The sequence below is a fragment of the Myotis yumanensis genome, unplaced genomic scaffold (assembly GCF_028538775.1).
Source record: "Myotis yumanensis isolate MYYU_CA2020_CCGP unplaced genomic scaffold, mMyoYum1.0.hap1 SCAF_15, whole genome shotgun sequence".
In the NCBI taxonomy this organism is placed as follows: domain Eukaryota; kingdom Metazoa; phylum Chordata; class Mammalia; order Chiroptera; family Vespertilionidae; genus Myotis; species Myotis yumanensis.
In genome coordinates this window covers 2967358-2985175 of record NW_027223766.1, presented here as the reverse complement: position 1 = coordinate 2985175, position 17818 = coordinate 2967358, and the positions used below count along the sequence as shown (strand labels likewise).

Here is a 17818-nt window from a genome sequence, read left to right as displayed (position 1 = left end):
CGGGCGTCACAAGCCTCCACTAGAGAAATCGACCCAGAGTCATGGACACAGTGAAGGCCGAGTGGCCGCCTGGTCAAGTCCCGAGGGAGCCCTGCCGAGTGCTGCCCCGGGAGCTCAGCACTCACCTCCTCGTAGGTGGAGCTGGGAGGGGCTGCAAACAGCATGTTGGCAATTCTTCTCTGATACCAAGGCATTTCCGCAAACGTGTAGCACCTGGGGGAGTAAAGAAACGTTCATGCATCGAACTGACTGACTTTCTCTTCAAGACAATCAAGCTTCTTATCAGACATACAGGACGCTGGTGCTGCCTGTTTAAGCAGCGTGTACTGGACATAACATCAGAGGCTCACTTCCACCCCGAGTTGTGCAGGGACTGACACTGCTCCATCGAGGGGGGGGCTTGTGATCACATGTAAACAGTGGTGACTACTGGTAACAGTGCTGAGAGGCCGCGTGCAGGAAAGAAGGGCGCATACTCAGGGCTGGGCACCACCTGCGGCGTCAGGCAGCCGCTGGGGCCCTGGGCGCGCGCCCGCCGAGGAGAGGGGACCACTGCACCTGTTGCTAAAGGATCTGAATGGCGACGCCTGACAAGATCACAATCACATCTGTATCCCTAACGACAGGCACAGCTGCTGGTTGATTTCATGGTTAAGCAGCACTCCTGACTGCCAAGCAGCATTTTAAAATAGCTGACATCTTGCTTTTATAAACACTACAAAATAAGATCACACTACGTACCGCTGAAATATTTATTCAAAGAAATTTTCTTACCAAATGCCCATTAGATGAATCGAAGTCGCATCTTTAGGGTTCAATTCAATTGCTTTCTAACAAGAAATGAGAAAATCAAGCATTTGTTTTATAAACAAGAAGAATTTTACTTGTTTACTGAGGAAGCACAAGGTAAAATATGTCAGAAAAGTGTCCCTCGTTTCTATTTACCACGTGACAGCCCTGTGTGAATTAACGTAAAGTACAAATGACAATAACTTCAACGAAATTACTCCTTTGATACATTATTTTGTTGAAAACTGCTAAGGAAATTTCAGAGGTTAATGTAGTGCCATTAAAAATAAGAGACCCTTTTTAAAAACTGGGACTCCCTAGCGCAGCCGTGGGCAAACTACGGCCCGAGGGCCGGATCCGGCCCGTTTGAAATGAATAAAACTAAAAAAAAAAAAAAAGACCGTACCCTTTTATGTAATGATGTTTACTTTGAATTTCTATTAGTTCACACAAACACTCCATCCATGCTTTTGTTCCGGCCCTCCGGTCCAGTTTAAGAACCCATTGTGGCCCTCGAGTCAAAAAGTTTGCCCACCCCTGCCCTAGCGTATGCTTTTCTGCGCACCCACACTGTCGCTTCCAGTCAGGAGTGTGTGCGACACACATTTTCAAATCTCTGCACTGTTACCAGCGCAGGCTCTGAAGCCAGACCTCTGACTGGGTGGCAATCACAGCTCATGCCTCCTCACCTCTTGGCCTTGAGATGTGTCTCTATTTCTGCCTGGGTTTGCTCTTTCAGAGAACTGAGACAGTAACACACCTCCCAAAAGAGTTGTGGTGACAATGAAATGAGCAAGTCACAGCAGGTGCTTGGCACAGCAGTGTCTCCCGTCACCACTGTTTCCTTTTCTTGGGTCCTGGCATCATTTCTCACAGCGCGGGCAGTGGCGGCAGCAGAGGTCACAGAACGAGGCTAACAAGTGTGAGCTGGCAGAACTCCGGCCCAATAGTATGGGTAGGATGCAGCGCGGATTGAAAATGTGCTTTTCCATAAACATAGTTGCATGAGTTATAGCAAAACACAACTGGAAGTATTTACAACCTCTACTCTAAGCTCCTTCCCTGCTGGAGTCCCGCTGGAAAACCACGCCCTGCAAACACCATGTAAGTCACTGTTTTCTCACCCCGCCAAGGGCAGGGCAGGTCTAGAGAGAAGCTGGCCTCCCGATTCCTGGGCACTAGAGCTCAACCTCTCACAGGTGGCGGACGGGCTTCTCCCAGCAAACCCTCCAGTTTAATCTAAGTCCAGTTAAATAAAGACAGGCACTCCTCTGACTCAGGTAAATATGGGATCTGAAACAATAGTATAAATGGTAAACACTGTCATTTTAAAACACACTGAACACATATACATTTGAAAGCTTATAAAAAACATTGAATTTTAAAATATTATAGCCTTCATGTTCGAAGTTTAGATTAATATACATTAATATATTTTCTGCGATTTTTCACTATTCACGTTGGCAGTTAATGTCATGTATTTCCACACCAAGGCACAGAGTAACTGAGATGTGGCATTAGGCAAGATGCCACAGTCACTGAATCTAAGACACCACACATTATCTTACATACCACCACGACTACAAAGGAAGTGTAAGATACCACTGACTACACAATGCTGTCTGATTTCTAAGACTTAAAATGTGAAAAAGACCTATTAAATTGAAATGGATAGACACGTGTGTATATACACGTGTGCGCACACGTATTACTGAGCCTGAAGAAGCAGCTAGGTCTCCTGACTTGCCAGCCAATGTTCTGGTCAACTAGTCATTAAAAAATCTAGAAGCTGAGTCTATGACCATAAAATTCAGACATCTGTTGCCCAGCCTACCTACCATTATCCCTGCCCGCGCTTTCCCTGCCTGTGCCTCCTTTGTAGCTCCGAGATGGTCTAGACCAGGGGTGGGCAAACTTTTTGACTCGAGGGCCACAATGGGTTCTTAAACTGGACCGGAGGGGCCGGAACAAAAGCATGGATGGAGTGTTTGTGTGAACTAATATAAATTCAAAGTAAACATCATTACATAAAAGGGTACGGTCTTTTTTTTTTTTTAGTTTTATTCATTTCAAACGGGCCGGATCCGGCCCGTGGGCCATAGTTTGCCCACGGCTGGTCTAGAATACCACGCAAGAGACAAACATGCTGCAACAGGGCCAGTGTTGGGTGGAACAGATTCGTGGAGAGCCCGTGGCAGCCGAGGAAGCACTTATGGTGATGCGAGCACTAACTTCAGGGAAATGTGAGCACACCCAGAGGCCACAGCGCACAGTGCTGTCCCCAGGCAGGGGCTGCGATGCTGGGCTGTTAGCCTGTGAGCCCCACAGACTCTGGCTTGGCCACATGATTCGTGTGGGTTGACGGGGTATTACCAGGTGTGAGGCAGGTTTGCACGCGGGACTTTCTCCCTGGGCCGCCCACTCTTGGAAGCCAGCAATCATGCAATAAAGGAGCAGAAACCAATGGAGACGAGAGACTCCCTGTGCACCCACCCCTGCATGGAGTAGGTGAGCACAGCCCGTGGGAGCTCAGCTGCACCCCCAGAACAGAGCACGGGTGCTGCCCACAGACCTGAGACCACCGCCTCTCCAAGGCCAGCAAGTCTGAGGCAGTCTGATCAGCTGCCGGAACAGTGAACCAACCACCCAGAAAGCCCACGCCTGCCCAGTTCACTGGTACCTCAAAATGCTCCTTGATAACGTAGGCGTTTGCGATTTTAGCCTTGATGCCTTCGTAATCTCCGACATCACTAATGCAGATGGCACACCACTAAAAACAGAAAACAGATGTAAGAATAACAACGCTTAATACTGGTCCATTCAACACAGGTAAAACTGAGTATTTATTCCTCATTCAACAAAAGTTACTGCGCATAAACACCGTACTCAATACACTAGGGCAGACAGAGAAGTGGACGGCCTCGGGAGCTCAAGGAGAAGCTGGCCCTGTGTGCTCCTAGACCAGTGGTCAGCAAACTGCGGCCCCTCGAGTGTGGCTCTTCCACAAAATACCACGTGCGGGCATGCACATACAGTGCGATTGAAACTTCGTGGCCACACTCAAGGGGCCAAAGAGCCGCATGTGGCTCGCAAGCCGCAGTTTGCCAACCACTGTCCTAGACGAAGGTACAAGGCAGAGAACAGCGAGTCTCTAGGATGGTCGTCAACACAACACTGTAGTGATTCACGGTGAAGGGCGGAGTATGAATTTCGAAAAATCCGAGATCAACTATCATCTTACTTCCTCGTCCTTTGTTTTGGGCATTGCCTCCTCCCACATCTGCATGGTCCTGCTTCCAGTCACTGGCAATTTGAAACTTTGGAAGCTTGCTGAATTAAAAAATAAAATAATATACCTAGATATTTTTGAAATGACAAAATACTGAAATATTAATCTAAATTTGCCTCATGAAAATCTAGAAGACAAAATTAAATATATTAATTGATTGTGTCCTGTATTTTTAAAGTTTATTCTTAAAAATATAAGGTGTTGCCCTGGCCAGTTTGGCTCAGTGGATAGAGTGTCGGCCTGCAGACTGAAGGGTCCCAGGTTCGATTCCGGTCAGGGGCATGTGCCTTGGTTGCGGGCACATTACCAGTGGGGGGTGTGCAGGAGGCGGCTGATCAATGTTTCTCTCTCATCGATGTTTCTGACTATCCCTCTCCTTTCCTCTCTGTAAAAAAATCAATAAAACATATTTAAAAAAAAAAAAAAATATATATATATATATATAAGGTGTTTTTAATTTAAAGAAATGTTAAATATTTAACTTGCCAGCTAAGAGTTTAAAGTTCAATTAAATTAAATTGGGAAAAATCATATAGTTGTGGTAAAATTTCAACATTGGTCTAATTAAAAAAGAGGATTAATTCTGTGATCTCAACCAAATCTACACTAATAAAAGAGAAACATGGTAATTAGCGTACGACTGCTACCCTTCCCATTGGCTAATCAGCATATCCTTATGCAAATTGGCTGTCAGCCAAGATGGCAGCCGGCAGCCATGCACTGAAGCAAACAGGGAGGCTTGCTTGCTCCAGTGATGGCAGACTCCAACGTTCCCCGCCTCACTTGCCGGCCTCTCAACTGCAACTCTAAGCAACTATGTTGCAAATATAGAAGCTAAACAAAACCCCAGAAACCAGCTTTCAGTCAGCCGGGCTTCAGCCAGCCGGACCAAAATACTGTATCGAATACAGAAGGAAAAACAAAGGCCAGAAACCGGCTTTCAGCAGCCGAGGCCTCAGAGCTAAAGCTGGCCCAGAATAAAAAAAAAAAAAGAAAGAAAGAAAGAAAGGAGTGGTTGGGAGCTTCAGTCACTCAACAGTTGGAAAACAGCCCTCAGCCCCTCACCCAGACTGGCCAGGCACCCCAGTGGGGACCCCCACCCTGATCCAGGACACCCTTCAGGGCAAACCAGCCGTGCACCAGGCCTCTATTCTATATAGTAAAAGGGTAATATGCCTCCCGGCACCGGGATCAGCGTGACAGGGGGCAGCGCCCAAACCCCCTGATCAGCCCTGTGGCTCTGTGTGTGACAGGGGGCAGGGCCACAACCTCCCCATCTGCCCTGCTCTGTTCGTGACAGGGGAAGGCGCCCCAACCCCCTGATCAGCCCTGCTCTGTGCCTGATAGGGGGGAGCTCCCCAATCCCCTGATCACCGTGCGGCTCTGTGTGTGACAGTGTGCAGTGCCCCAAGCCCCTGATCGGCCCTGCTCTGTGGGTGATAGAGGGCGGTGCCCCAACACTCCCCCCCCGCCCCCCCGCACGGGCCCTGCTCTGTGAGTGACAGGGGGAGCTCCTCAACCCCTGATCGGCCCTGCTCTGTGTGTGACAGGGTACAGAGCCCCAACCCCCCTGATGGGCCCTGCTCTGTGCATGACAGGAAGCAGCGCGCCAACCCCCTGATCAGCCCTGCTCTGTGTGTGACAGGGGGCGGTGCCCCAACTCCCCTATCGGCCCTACTCTGTGAGTGACGGGGGGAGCTCCTCAACCCCCTGATCGGCCCTGCTGTGTGTGTGACAGGGGGGAGCTCCTCAACCCCCTGATTGGCCCTGCTCTGTGTGTGACAGGGTACAGAGCCCCAACCCCCCTGATGGGCCCTGCTCTGTGCGTGAGAGGGGGTGGCGCCGCAACTTCCCTATCGACCCTGCCTTGAGTGTGACAGAGGGCAGTGCCCCACCCGCCATCGGCTCTACCCTGAGCTTGACTAGGGGTGGCATCGCAACCTCCCGATCCGCCCTGCTCTGTGCATGACAGGGGGTAGCGCCCCAACTCCCCAATCGGCCCTGCTCTGAGCCCAACCAGGGGCTGCACCTAGGGATTGGGCCTGCCCTCTGCCACCCGGGAGCAGGCCTAAACCAGCAGGTCATTATCTCCTGAGGGGTCCCAGACTGTGAGAGGGCAAAGGATGGGCTGAAGGACCCCCCCCCCCAGTGCACAAATTTTTGTGCACCGGGCCTCTAGTTTTTAATATAAAAACCAGTTAAATTTTAATTGATACCTTTTAATAATTATAAAAAATATATATAATCTTTAAATCATATATACATATATATTTGATGGTCTTCCCAGTTAAATTTCAAGGCTATAACCGAGGGATGATTTTTGGAAAACTAAGGGCCCGGGGTGATTCAAAAAGTTTGTTCTCTCTTCTTAAAGGAAATATTTTTTAATTAAGCCAATCTAATATACTTGAAATCACATGGAAAGCTTTATCAAATAAAAATTAATAAATATATTTTACTTATATACATATATCTTAAATGTTATGAAGGTTTTGGCCTCTAAGGAGGACAAAATAAAGTAGCTTAAGTATTTCTTAAAATCCAACAGCAGGATTTTAAGACAGAATAAAGCAAACAAAAGCCCCTAGTCGCCTGCATTTTAAATTAGGCTGGAGGTGGGGCAGTGTTTGTGCCTTGAGAATCAGATGTGTAAGTTTACTAAATTTACTTGCTTTGCTTTTTTAATAAAAATACCTACTTAAATTACTTAATAAATTAGCTTTTAAAATATAATCAATGTCTCATATAAATTAAGTTATATGAGAAGCCAGTATTTTATAAACAATTTAATCCTAGTAAACTTTTCTAAATTACTGAGGCTTCCCATAATCACTCTGTATATGCAAATGAGCCCAAAGGGGATACTCTTAAAAATATGATTATAAATTTAATAAAAAGGAGAAATTTTAAAATTTTGAAATCTCTTCCACTAATATGTATAGGATAATCTAAAGATTGTTGTTAAAATACCAAATCTAACTATAATAGTAGTCACCATGATTGTATGGAAGTTGTTTAATGTGACATGGCCTGGCACTATCAATCAACATACAAAAAGCAACCATGTCTGTTATATTTGTTGCTTGTTGAAAAAAAGAAAGACCAAAGCTTGTTTTAAATTCTTTAAGTATAGCCTAGAAATTATTCTGGAAGAAAATTTTCCAAAAAATATTTCCTTCAAATATCTGGAAAACTGCAATTGAAAGTCAATACATTAGGCCCTGAAAAATAAAAGTAAATATTTTGTGTTTTTGTTGTTCCTGACAAAGTTTATGTAAAATTACTCAAAGACTAATTGCAAAAGTTTAATTACTATCATGCATTGTCCATAACCTTGGGCAAGTAAAGTTAACAATAATAAAAAAATAAACCTTATTTCAGATTAATTTAAATTAGCTAATTGATATAAGTAAACTTTTAAGAAAACTTAATTGTACTGTACGGGAAACTGTTCCTGAAGCATTAACTAATTTTTATTGATGGTTCATCTCATCGTAAAATTGCTTAACATACAATGAGTCATATTTCTATACAAGAAATTGAAGTTAAAAATTACCAAGACTGCATTGCAAAATTTCCAAAAAGCCTCCTAATATTTAAATCAAAAAAGGGGGAATAGTGGAATAATGCCCTGTAAGTAAAAGCCTTAATTGCTTTGAATTTTTACTTTGAAAATTATTTTTCACTTGTAATGCTAATAACAAGACACCCATAAAAACACTCATGGTGTCAAAATAAGCCAAAGGAAAACTGTTTGGGCAAAAATTAAAAGGATCCCAAGTCTAATTTATAAAAATGATTCCTTTATTAACTTTTGATCGAGAATATGTTTGTATATTTCCAGAAAACTCCTCCAAGCCCATGTGGATTCCTGCAACAACGCATCCCAGAGAGGAACTGATGAGACTGCTCCAGCCACAGAATAGCAGTGGCCCCAGAACAACAGAAGAGAAACAGTCCAGAAATGAAGATGGTGAAGACGCCTTGCCATGCTAGCGGTCAGCAGCTGTGCGTCTCTGCAGGTTGCCCAGGACCAAACTAGAGAGGGTCGGACCTGCATTGCCACCGTCTGTCCACCATCCAGAACTGAAATATCATTGCTGACATGTACACATAAGAAACTGTTGGACATTGAACTGGGACTCTAAGAACTGTTGGCCCAGAAAGAAACTCACTGCAAACTGATTCCTTTAGTGCCTGGCAGCAATTTAAAGGGACATGATAGAACTCTATCCTTTCCATTGAATTTAAAAACCTTAAAACATACACTCTTGTTAAATTTTAAATAATCAAAAAGGGCGAGATGCTGGAGACCAATTCTAGAATGACAGCAGGGCTGAATCTGGGAATGGCTGATGACATTTCCCCAAACCTGAATAAGATGCATTAAATTGATTGTTTGCTGCCACAAGGCTCAGGGCATTTTTTTTTTTTTTTTAGCACAGGAAAACATGGTTTAAAGGGAACTATATTAATACATTTGTAATAGTATTCTACATCATAATATGTAGTAGTATGAAATTGATAAGGTGGTATTTTTTTAATTGTTTTATTGCTTAAAGTATTACAAAGAGTATTACATGTCTTTTTTTCCTGCCCTTAACAATCCCCCGGCCTCCCCTACCCCCCAGTGTCTTATGTCCATTGGTTATGCTTATATGCATGCATATAAGTCCTTCGGTTGATCTCTTACCCACCACCCCTCCTGCCCCTCAACCCTCCCTGGCTTTCCCGTTGTAGTTTGACAGTCTGTTCGAGGCAGCTCTGCCTCTGTATCTATTTTTGTTCATAAGTTTATAATGGTCTTTATTATCCATGAGTGAGTGAGATCATGTGGTGTTTTTCCTTCATTGACTGGCTTATTTCACTTAGCATAATGCTCTCCAGCTCCATCCATGCTGTTGCAAATGGTAAGAGTACCTTCTTTTTTACAGCAGCATAGTATTCCATCGTGTAGATGTACCAGTTTTCTAATCCATTCATCTGCTGATGGGCACTTAGGCTGTTTCCAAATCTTAGCTATTGTAAATTGTGCTGCTATGAACATAGGGGTGCATATATCCTTTCTGATTGGTGTTTCTCGTTTCTTGGGATATATTCCTAGAAGTGGGATAACAGGGTCAAATGGGAGTTGCTGGGGTCCAACCCCAGCAGGTCCAGGGATCCCCAAAGGTGTGGACTGAGTCGGAGAAGAATGAATGACATGGAAACTGGTTTCAGTTCATCAGCATAGCGAGGTTCTTCCTCCAGGATCTCCAGGGAAGTTCTGGTCAGGATCTCCAACCAAGTTCTAGTGCCATGTTCTCTCGCTAGGTTCTCCAGCCAGGTTCTCCAGGTTCTCCAGCCAGGTTCAGTCACCAGGTTCTATCCAGGTTCTTTTGCCATGTTCTGTCTAGGTTCTCCAGTGAAGTTCTGTAGCCAGGTTCTGTCCAGGATCTTTTGCCATGTTCTCTGGAGAGGTTCTGGTTAGGATCTGACGTTTATTGTCTTGTTACATCCGTATTTATACCAGCCGATTTTAATCCTGTCAATTTCTATTACAAAGGTTAGGGCGTTTCTTATCTCCATTCCAGGGAATAAAGATTATGTAGCTTAACTACCAGCCTGGCACTTAATTAAGGGGTTGTATCCCCTCCCTAACCTCAGGGAAAAATTCCTACCTGGGGAAACAACCTTTCTCGGAGAGGTGACTTTGGTTAAAACACATAGCGCCAAGAAGGGGAGCAAACATATTAAGAACAGTATGCCATATACGCCAGGTCCCTTGAAACAGCAAGGATGGACCGGCTCCCGGCAGGGAGTTCCATTTTTAGTTTTTTGAGGAAACTCCATACTGTCTTCCACAGTAGTGCACGAGTGTTCCTTTTTCTCCACATCCTCTCCAGCACTTGTCGTTTATTGATTTGTTGATGATAGCCATTCTGACAGGTGTGAGATAGTACCTCATTGTTGTTTTGATTTGCATCTCTCGGATGATTAGTGACTTTGAGCATGTTTTCATATGTCTCTTGGCTTTCTGAATGTCCTCTTTTGAAAGGTGTCTATTTAGGTCCTTTGCCCATTTTTTTTTTATTAAATCTTTATTGTTCAGATTATTACATTTGTTCCTCTTTTTTTCCCCCCATAACTCCCCTCCTTCCAGCTCCCAACCCACCCTCCGCCCTCACTCCCCACCCACTGTCCTCATCCATAGGTGCACGATTTTGGTCCAGTCTCTTCCCACATCTCCCACACCCCTTTTCCCCCCAAGAATAGTCAGTCCATTCCCTTTCTATGTCCCTGATTCTATTATAATCACCAGTTCATTCTGTACATCAGGTTATTTATTCACTTGATTCCTAGATTCACTTGTTGATAGATGCATATTTGTTGTTCATAATTTGTATCTTTACCTTTTTCTTCTTCTTCCTCTTCTTAAAGGATACCTTTCAGCATTTCATATAATACTGGTTTGGTGGTGATGAACTCCTTTAGCTTTTCCTTATCTGTGAAGCTCTATATCTGACCTTCAATTCTGAATGATAGCTTTGCTGGGTAGAGTAATCTTGGTTGTAGGTTCTTGCTATTCATCACTTTGAATATTTCTTGCCACTCCCTTCTGGCGCGCAAAGTTTCTGTTGAGAAATCAGCTGACAGTTGTATGGGTATTCCCTTGTAGGTAACTGAGTTTCTTTCTCTTGCTGCTTTTAAGATTCTCTCTTTGGCCGGACGGGTTTGGCTCAGTGGATGGAGCATCGGCCTGCGGACTCAAGGGTCCCTGGTTCGATTCCGGTCAAGGGCATGTACCCTGGTTGTGGGCACATCCCCAGAGGGGGGCGTGCAGGAGGCAGCTGATCAATCTCTCTCATTGATGTTTCTAACTCTCTATCCCTCTCCTTTCTTCTCTGTAAAAAATCAATGAAATATTTAAAAAAAAAAAAAAGATTCTCTCTTTGTCTTTTGCTCTTGGCATTTTAATTATGATGTGTCTTGGTGTGGTCCTCTTTGGATTCCTTTTGTTTGGGGTTCTCTGCGCTTCCTGGACCTGTAAGTCTATTGCTTTCACCAGGTGGGGGAAGTTTTCTGTCATTATTTCTTCAAATAGGTTTTCAATATCTTGCTCTCTCTCATCTTCTGGTACCCCTATAATTCTGATGTTGGTACGTTTGAAGCTGTCCCAGAGGCTCCTTACACTGTCTTCGTATTTTTGGGTTCTTTTTTCATTTTGCTTTTCCGGTTGGGTGTTTCTCGTTTCTTCGCATTTCAAATCTTTGACTTGATTCTTGCGCTCCTCTGGTCTGCTGTTGGGAGTCTGTATAATATTCTTTATTTCAGTGTATGCTTACTTTCTAGATGGTCCTTTATCACACCATCGAGGGTCTCATTAGATTTCCTGTACATCTCATCAAGTTTATCGACAGACTCTAGAAGCCTCTTGAGAGACCTCAAAAGTGTGGTTCTGAACTCAATATCCTCCCTTGATAGTTTTGTCCTGTTTCTTTGTCTCCGCATTTTTTACACTTTCTTGGTACACCCCCTAGTGGTCTTTGTGTGCAGTCTTGTTGTAGTTAAGCCTGGATTGTTGTAGTTAATACTAGAGGGATTTGACTTCCAGGCCGACTGGCTGTGATAATCCCATTTTTTGATTGGATTGTTTATCTTCCTTTTGTTGAGTTGTATGAGTTCCCTATAAATGTTGGAGATTAAACCCTTATCAGTAATAACATTGGCAAATATGTTTTCCCAAGCAGTGGGCTTTCTTGTTGTTTTGTTGATGGTTTCTTTTGCTGTGCAGAACCTTTTTATTTTGATGTAGTCCCATTTGTTTATTTTCTCTTTAGTTTCCAATGCCCTAGGAGCTGTATTGGTGAAGAAATTGCTTCGGCATATGACTGAGACTTTGTTGCCTTTGGATTCTTCTAGTATTTTTATGGTTTACCATCGTACATTTAAGTCCTTTATCCATTTTGAGTTTATTTTTGTGTATGGTGTAAGTTGGTGGTCTAGTTTCATTTTCTTGCATGTATCCGTCCAATTTTCCCAACACCATTTATTGAAGAGACTATCTTGACTCCATTGTATGTTCTTGCCTCCTTTGTCAAATATTAATTGAGCATATTGGTTCGGGCCGATTTCTGGGCTCTCTATTCTATTCCATTGATCTATATGTCTGTTCTTGTGCCAATACCAGGCAGTTTTGAGAACAGTGGCTTTGTAATACAGCTTGATATCTGGTATTGAGATCCCACCTACTTTGTGCTTTCTCAGGATTGCTGCAGCTATTTGGGGTCTTTTTTTATTCCAGATGAGTTTTTGGAGAGTTCGTTCTAGAAATGTGAAGTATGCCATTGGTATTTTAATGGGAAGTGCGTTGAATTTATAGATTGCTTTGGGTAGTATGGACATTTTAATGATGTTGATTCTACCAATCCAAGAACACGGTATGTTCTTCCATCTGTTTATGTCTTCCCCTATCTCTTTTATCAACGTCCTGTAGTTTTCTGAGTAGAGGTCTTTTACCTCCTTAGTTAAGTTTATTCCTAGGTAGCTTAATTTTTTTGGTGCGATGGTAAATGGGATTGTTTTTTTAGTCTCTCTTTCTGTAAGTTCACTATTGGTGTATAGAAATGCCATAGATTTCTTGGCATTAATTTTGTATCCTGCTACATTGCCAAATTCATATATTAAGTCTAGTAGTTTTTGATGGAGTCTTTAGGGTTTTTTATGTATAAAATCATGTCATCTGCAAATAAGGACAGTTTTACTTCTTCTTTTCCAATTTGGATGCCTTTTATTTCTTCTTCTTGTCTAATTGCAATGGCTAATACTTCCAGTACTATGTCAAACAGGAGTGGTGAGAGTGGGCATCCCTGTCTTGTTCCTATTCTTAGGGGAAATGGTGTTAGTTTTTGTCCATTGAGTATGATATTGGCTGTGGGCCTGTCATATATGGCTTTTATTATGTTGAGGTATGATCCTTCTATTCCCACCTTGCTGAGAGTTTTTATCAAAAATGGGTGTTGGATTTTGTCAAATGTTTTTTCTGCATCAATTGATATGACTATGTGGTTTTTTTCTTTCAATTTGTTTATGTGATGTATAATGTTTATTGATTTTCGGATATTGTACCATCCTTGCATCCCTGGGATAAATCCTACGTGGTCACGGTGTATGATCTTTCTGATGTACTGCTGGATCCGATTTGCTAAGATTTTGTTGAGGATTTTGGCATCTATGTTCATGAGGGATATTGGCCTGTAATTCTCTTTCATTGTGTTGTCTTTACCTGGTTTTGGTATTAGGGTGATGCTGGCTTCATAGAATGAGCTTGGAAGTGTTCCTTCCTCTTGGATTTTTTGTAGTAGTCTGAGGAGGATGTTTTAGTTCTTCCTTGAATGTTTGGTAAAACTCCCCTGTGAAGCCGTCTGGTCCTGGGCTTTTGTTTGCTGGGAGCTTTTTGATGACTGCTTCAATTTCTTCCATGGTTATTGGCCTGTTGAGATTTTTAGATTCTTCCTGATTGAGTTTTGGAATGTTGTATTTTTCTAGGAATATGTCCTTTTCCTCCAGGTTGTCTAATCTGTTGTAGTAGAGTTGTCCATAGTATTGTTTAACAATCCTTTGTATTTCTGTGGGGTCTGCAGTTATTTCACCTCTTTCATTTCTGATTTTGTTTATTTGGTTCCTCTCTCTTTGCTTCTTGGTGAGCCTGGCTAGAGGTTCATCAATCTTGTTTATCCTTTCAAAGAACCAGCTCTTGGTTTCATTGCTTTTATGTATTGTTTTTTTGGTCTCTATGTCAAAGATTCTCTCTTTGTCCTGAACATTTGCCATGGTTAATTATGATGTGTCTTGGTGTGGGTCTTTTCGGGTTCACCTTGTTTGAGATTCTCTGTGCTTGTGTGATTTTTTTCTTCCCCACCTCTGGGAAGTTTTCTGATATTATTTCTTCAAATAGGTTTTCTAACCCTTGTTCCTCTTTCTGTTGTTCTGGCACCCCTATTATTCGTATGTTGTTTTGTTTCACGTTGTCCCATAGCTCCCTTAGGCTCTCCTCCTGTCTTTTAATTTTTTTCTCCAATTGCTGTTCAGTTTGGGTGTGTTTTGTTTCCCTGTCTTCTAATTCGCTAATTTGGTCCTCCGCTTCTCCTAGTCCACTGTTGAAACTTTCAATGGTGTTTTTTATTGCGCTATATCACATCTTCATTTCTTCTTGGTTCTTACATAATTTATTGATTTTTTCATCTGTTTCTTCTTGCTTCTTGCATAAGTTGTTGATTTTTTCCTCCATCCGGTTTATGCACTCTAGGACCCTTAATCCGAATTCTTTTTCTTTGTCATGTTGCATGCCTCTGTATCACTTAGCTGCTTTTCTGGCGAGTGCTCCTTTTCTTTCCTTTGGGGGTTTCTTTGTCTACCCATGTTTGATCGTACCGCCATATCTAGATGTTGAGTCGTTCAGTGGCTGCTCCTTGGATGGCAGTGGCTCCTCGGGCTGTGGTTGCTCCTCGGGCAGTTGTGATAGCAGCTGCTCCTCAGTTGGTAGACGCTCCTCTGGTGGGTGCTGTTCACAGTTGTGTTGGCTCCTCTGGCTGGTGGGGGGAGGCTTCACACACAACTGCTGTTCCTCAGACAGAGGTTGTGGTGATCAGGAGGCTGCTGTTCCGTGGTTCTCTCAAGGCATTTTAATCTACATGTTATTGCCTCCTACTGGCCAAACACCTGAACAGCCATAGGCTAATTCTCCCCATTCTGACAATGCCTCTGTATATGAAACCCTGACCTTTTGAAGTGTATATTTCTGCCTTGCCTCAGGACAATTTGTGTTAAAAGCATGGGTTCCTGAGATGAGGAGATCTTAGTTTCCTTTAAACTAGGTTCCTCTGACCCCACATGCCTTTCAAAATTATGCTTCATCTCTGGACTCCTATTTAATCTACGCACAGCCTTCTCCAGATTTCCTGAACCCTTCTTAATGCTGGAACAAGAACGCCGGCAATTTTGTATTTTTCAATGCTTATTAAGAATAAAAAAGTATTGTTTAAAACACACACACACACCCCTCTGCACACAATAGACAGACTCGAATCAGGTGACTGGAGGATCAGGTGGGATCTCACCTGCTGTTCTGACCTATTATTCCCAGGTCTCAGGGCTCGGAATACAACCCCCTTCTCTAAGGCACCCACTGTCACCTACACGCACAGCAAACCTCCTCCCTGGTGAGGCTGCATCTTGTGACTCACAGTGAATTATCAATTAGCAAGAGCTGATGGCAGGAGGTGTGATCATGGCGATTTTACTTCTATATTTGTACTTTTTTCTTAAAAATTTTTTATTGGTTTCAGAGAGTAAGGGAGAGCTAGAACACCAATGATGAGGAGAGAGTCATTGAGCAGCTGCCCCTGCATGCCCCCTACTGGGGATTGAGCCCGCAACCTGGGCATGTGCCCTGACTGGGAATCGAACCATGACCTCCTGGTTCATAGGCCGACACTTAACCACTGAGCAACACCGGCCGGGCTGTATTCTTTTCTAAATTTCCAAAATGTCTATTGTCGATACTGAGTTTACATTATTTAAAAAAGAAAGAAAACTTTTAAATGGATATTCTAGCCAAGAAGGGGTAATAGACTTACCTTCTTGCCTGAAACAGTAAAAAAACAAAAACAGACAAAATATAAGAAATAATGACTCTCAAGATACCACGCAGTAGGCAACAGAGACACCTGAGAAACAAGGTGAGCCTCCTAGCTTTCCACAGTCAGAAACAAGACAAGAATTGCCCCCCCTCCACACTGTGCTGGGAGCTCAAGCTAGGGAAACCGGGCAAGATTGAGAAACGAAAAGAAAGAGCACAACTATCTCTCTTTATAGATGACATGATCCTATACTAAACCCCTAAAGAATCTACAATAAATAAATTTAGCAAAGCTACAGGATATAAAATCAATACACAAAAACCAACTGCATTCCTCAACTAGCAATGAACAATACGAAAATGAAATTCAGAAAAGAATTCCAATTACAGTAGCATCAAAAAGATAGGAAGCCTGACCGGTGTGGCTCAGTGGTTGAATGTTGACCTATGAACCAGGAGGTCACGGTTTGATTCCTGGTCAGAGCACATGCCCAGGTTGCAGGCTCAATCCCCGGTGGGGAGTGTCAGGAGGCAGTCAATCAATGATTCTCTCTTATCATTGATGTTTCTATCTCTCCCTCTCCCTTCCTCTCTAGGAAATCAATAAAAAATATGTATATTAAAAAAAAGAGATACAGAAGCAACCTAGGTGTCCATCAATAGACAGAAATGGATAAAGAAGAGGCTGTACAGAATATGACTCAGCCATATAAAGAATGAAATCTTATTTGTAACATGGATGGACTGGTTCTGGGCCACAAAAGAAGTCTCGACAAATTTAAAGTATTTCTGTTTTATCCTGAATATACTAGTAAACCAGTGTGTGTGTGTGTGTGTGTGTGTGTGTGTGTGTGTGTGTGTGTATGTGTTTTGGGGGGGGCAGGGATGGGGAGACAGGAGGGACCAGCCCCGAAAGGAAGCACTGGGAAATGTGTCACAACAACCTGCGGCTCCACTGGAGCAGCCCCACGTGATCAAGTGACGTCCTCATCCACAACGCCCAGACGCCTTTTCTCCCAGGGTCCACTGGGAGCCTCTGTGCTGGGCCAGGCAGGAAATGCAGAGCTTGCGGAGTCACATGTGAAAGCGGCCCAGACAGAACAGAGTGTGAGGAAATGAGAAAATGTCTGTCAGGTGCTGCACTCCTGGGAGCTGAGATCCAGGGAACCCGTGGGTCTGCTCCCACGGCGTCCACAGTGCACACGCCAGGAGTGACTCGCCAGGCACTCACGGAGGAGGTGCTCGAGAATGGAAGGGAAAGCTCGTCACTAGCCCCTCTCCTACCGTGTGAATCCGGGACAACGGGAAGCAGACAGCAGCCCGGGACGAGGCCACCGCTGCGACCTCAGGCGCCTCACCTTGTGGGCCGCAAAGCTCGCTTCGTTCTTCTCCAGAGCCCGCTTCGCGTACTCCAGCGCCTCATACACCAGGGCCTTTTTCTCCTCCGCTGAGGTTCCGCTAAGCTGAGCTAGGTCCCGGGATGCCCGCGCCAGACGCCACAGCAACTCAGCATCTTCACTAATTTGAAGTAAATAGAAAACCACCATTTTATTGATTTTAGAGAGAAACATCGATGACCTCCTGTATGCACCCCAACTGGGGACCAAACCACAACCTAGCTATGTGCCCTGACTTGGGACTCGAACCCGTGACCTTTTGGAGTTTGGGACGATGCGCCAACAAACCGAGCCACTCGGCCTGGATAAAACCACCATTTCAGCTAGCATTTTGAAAACCGTCAAAGGTCACATCACTACGGAATACACTGGTCTCTCAGTTCAGTGAGGGTACAGCCAGCAGCACAATATCAAATGCCGTTATTCATAACATTCCTTTTGTTATTCTCTCACATGACTTTATTTGCTACAATTTCCTACAAAATACCCAGCATCACACATAGGTATTTACTTACCTGTAATATCTAATTACACATCTTCCTTCGAACACCTGCCCACGAAGCGCAGCCTGTAACCAGGGCTGGACTCCGAGCCAGTGCTCACACAGCACAGCAGGCACGGCGGCCTGACACACAGCATCTGGTTACGGCACAGCCTGCTGAGCCCGCCCCACGGTCCCTCCACAACAGGCACCGAAACGTGCATGTCAACGAATGACTGAGG

The 17818-nt window shown here is 43.9% G+C and overlaps 1 protein-coding gene across 3 annotated transcripts in view; it reads right to left on the bottom strand.

Moving 5' to 3' along the window:
- The window catches only part of RMDN1 (regulator of microtubule dynamics 1), a 46170-nt gene that overhangs the window by 4311 nt on the left and 24041 nt on the right, over positions 1-17818 (bottom strand). For all 3 annotated transcript variants that reach the window (XM_070392823.1, XM_070392822.1, XM_070392824.1), the window contains exons 4-7: positions 17057-17216; positions 3470-3559; positions 775-830; positions 126-213 (exon numbers count right to left, since the gene is read on the bottom strand). In XM_070392823.1, coding sequence (XP_070248924.1) covers positions 126-213; positions 775-830; positions 3470-3559; positions 17057-17216 — 394 coding nt within the window. The remainder of the gene's footprint in view (positions 1-125; positions 214-774; positions 831-3469; positions 3560-17056; positions 17217-17818) is intronic.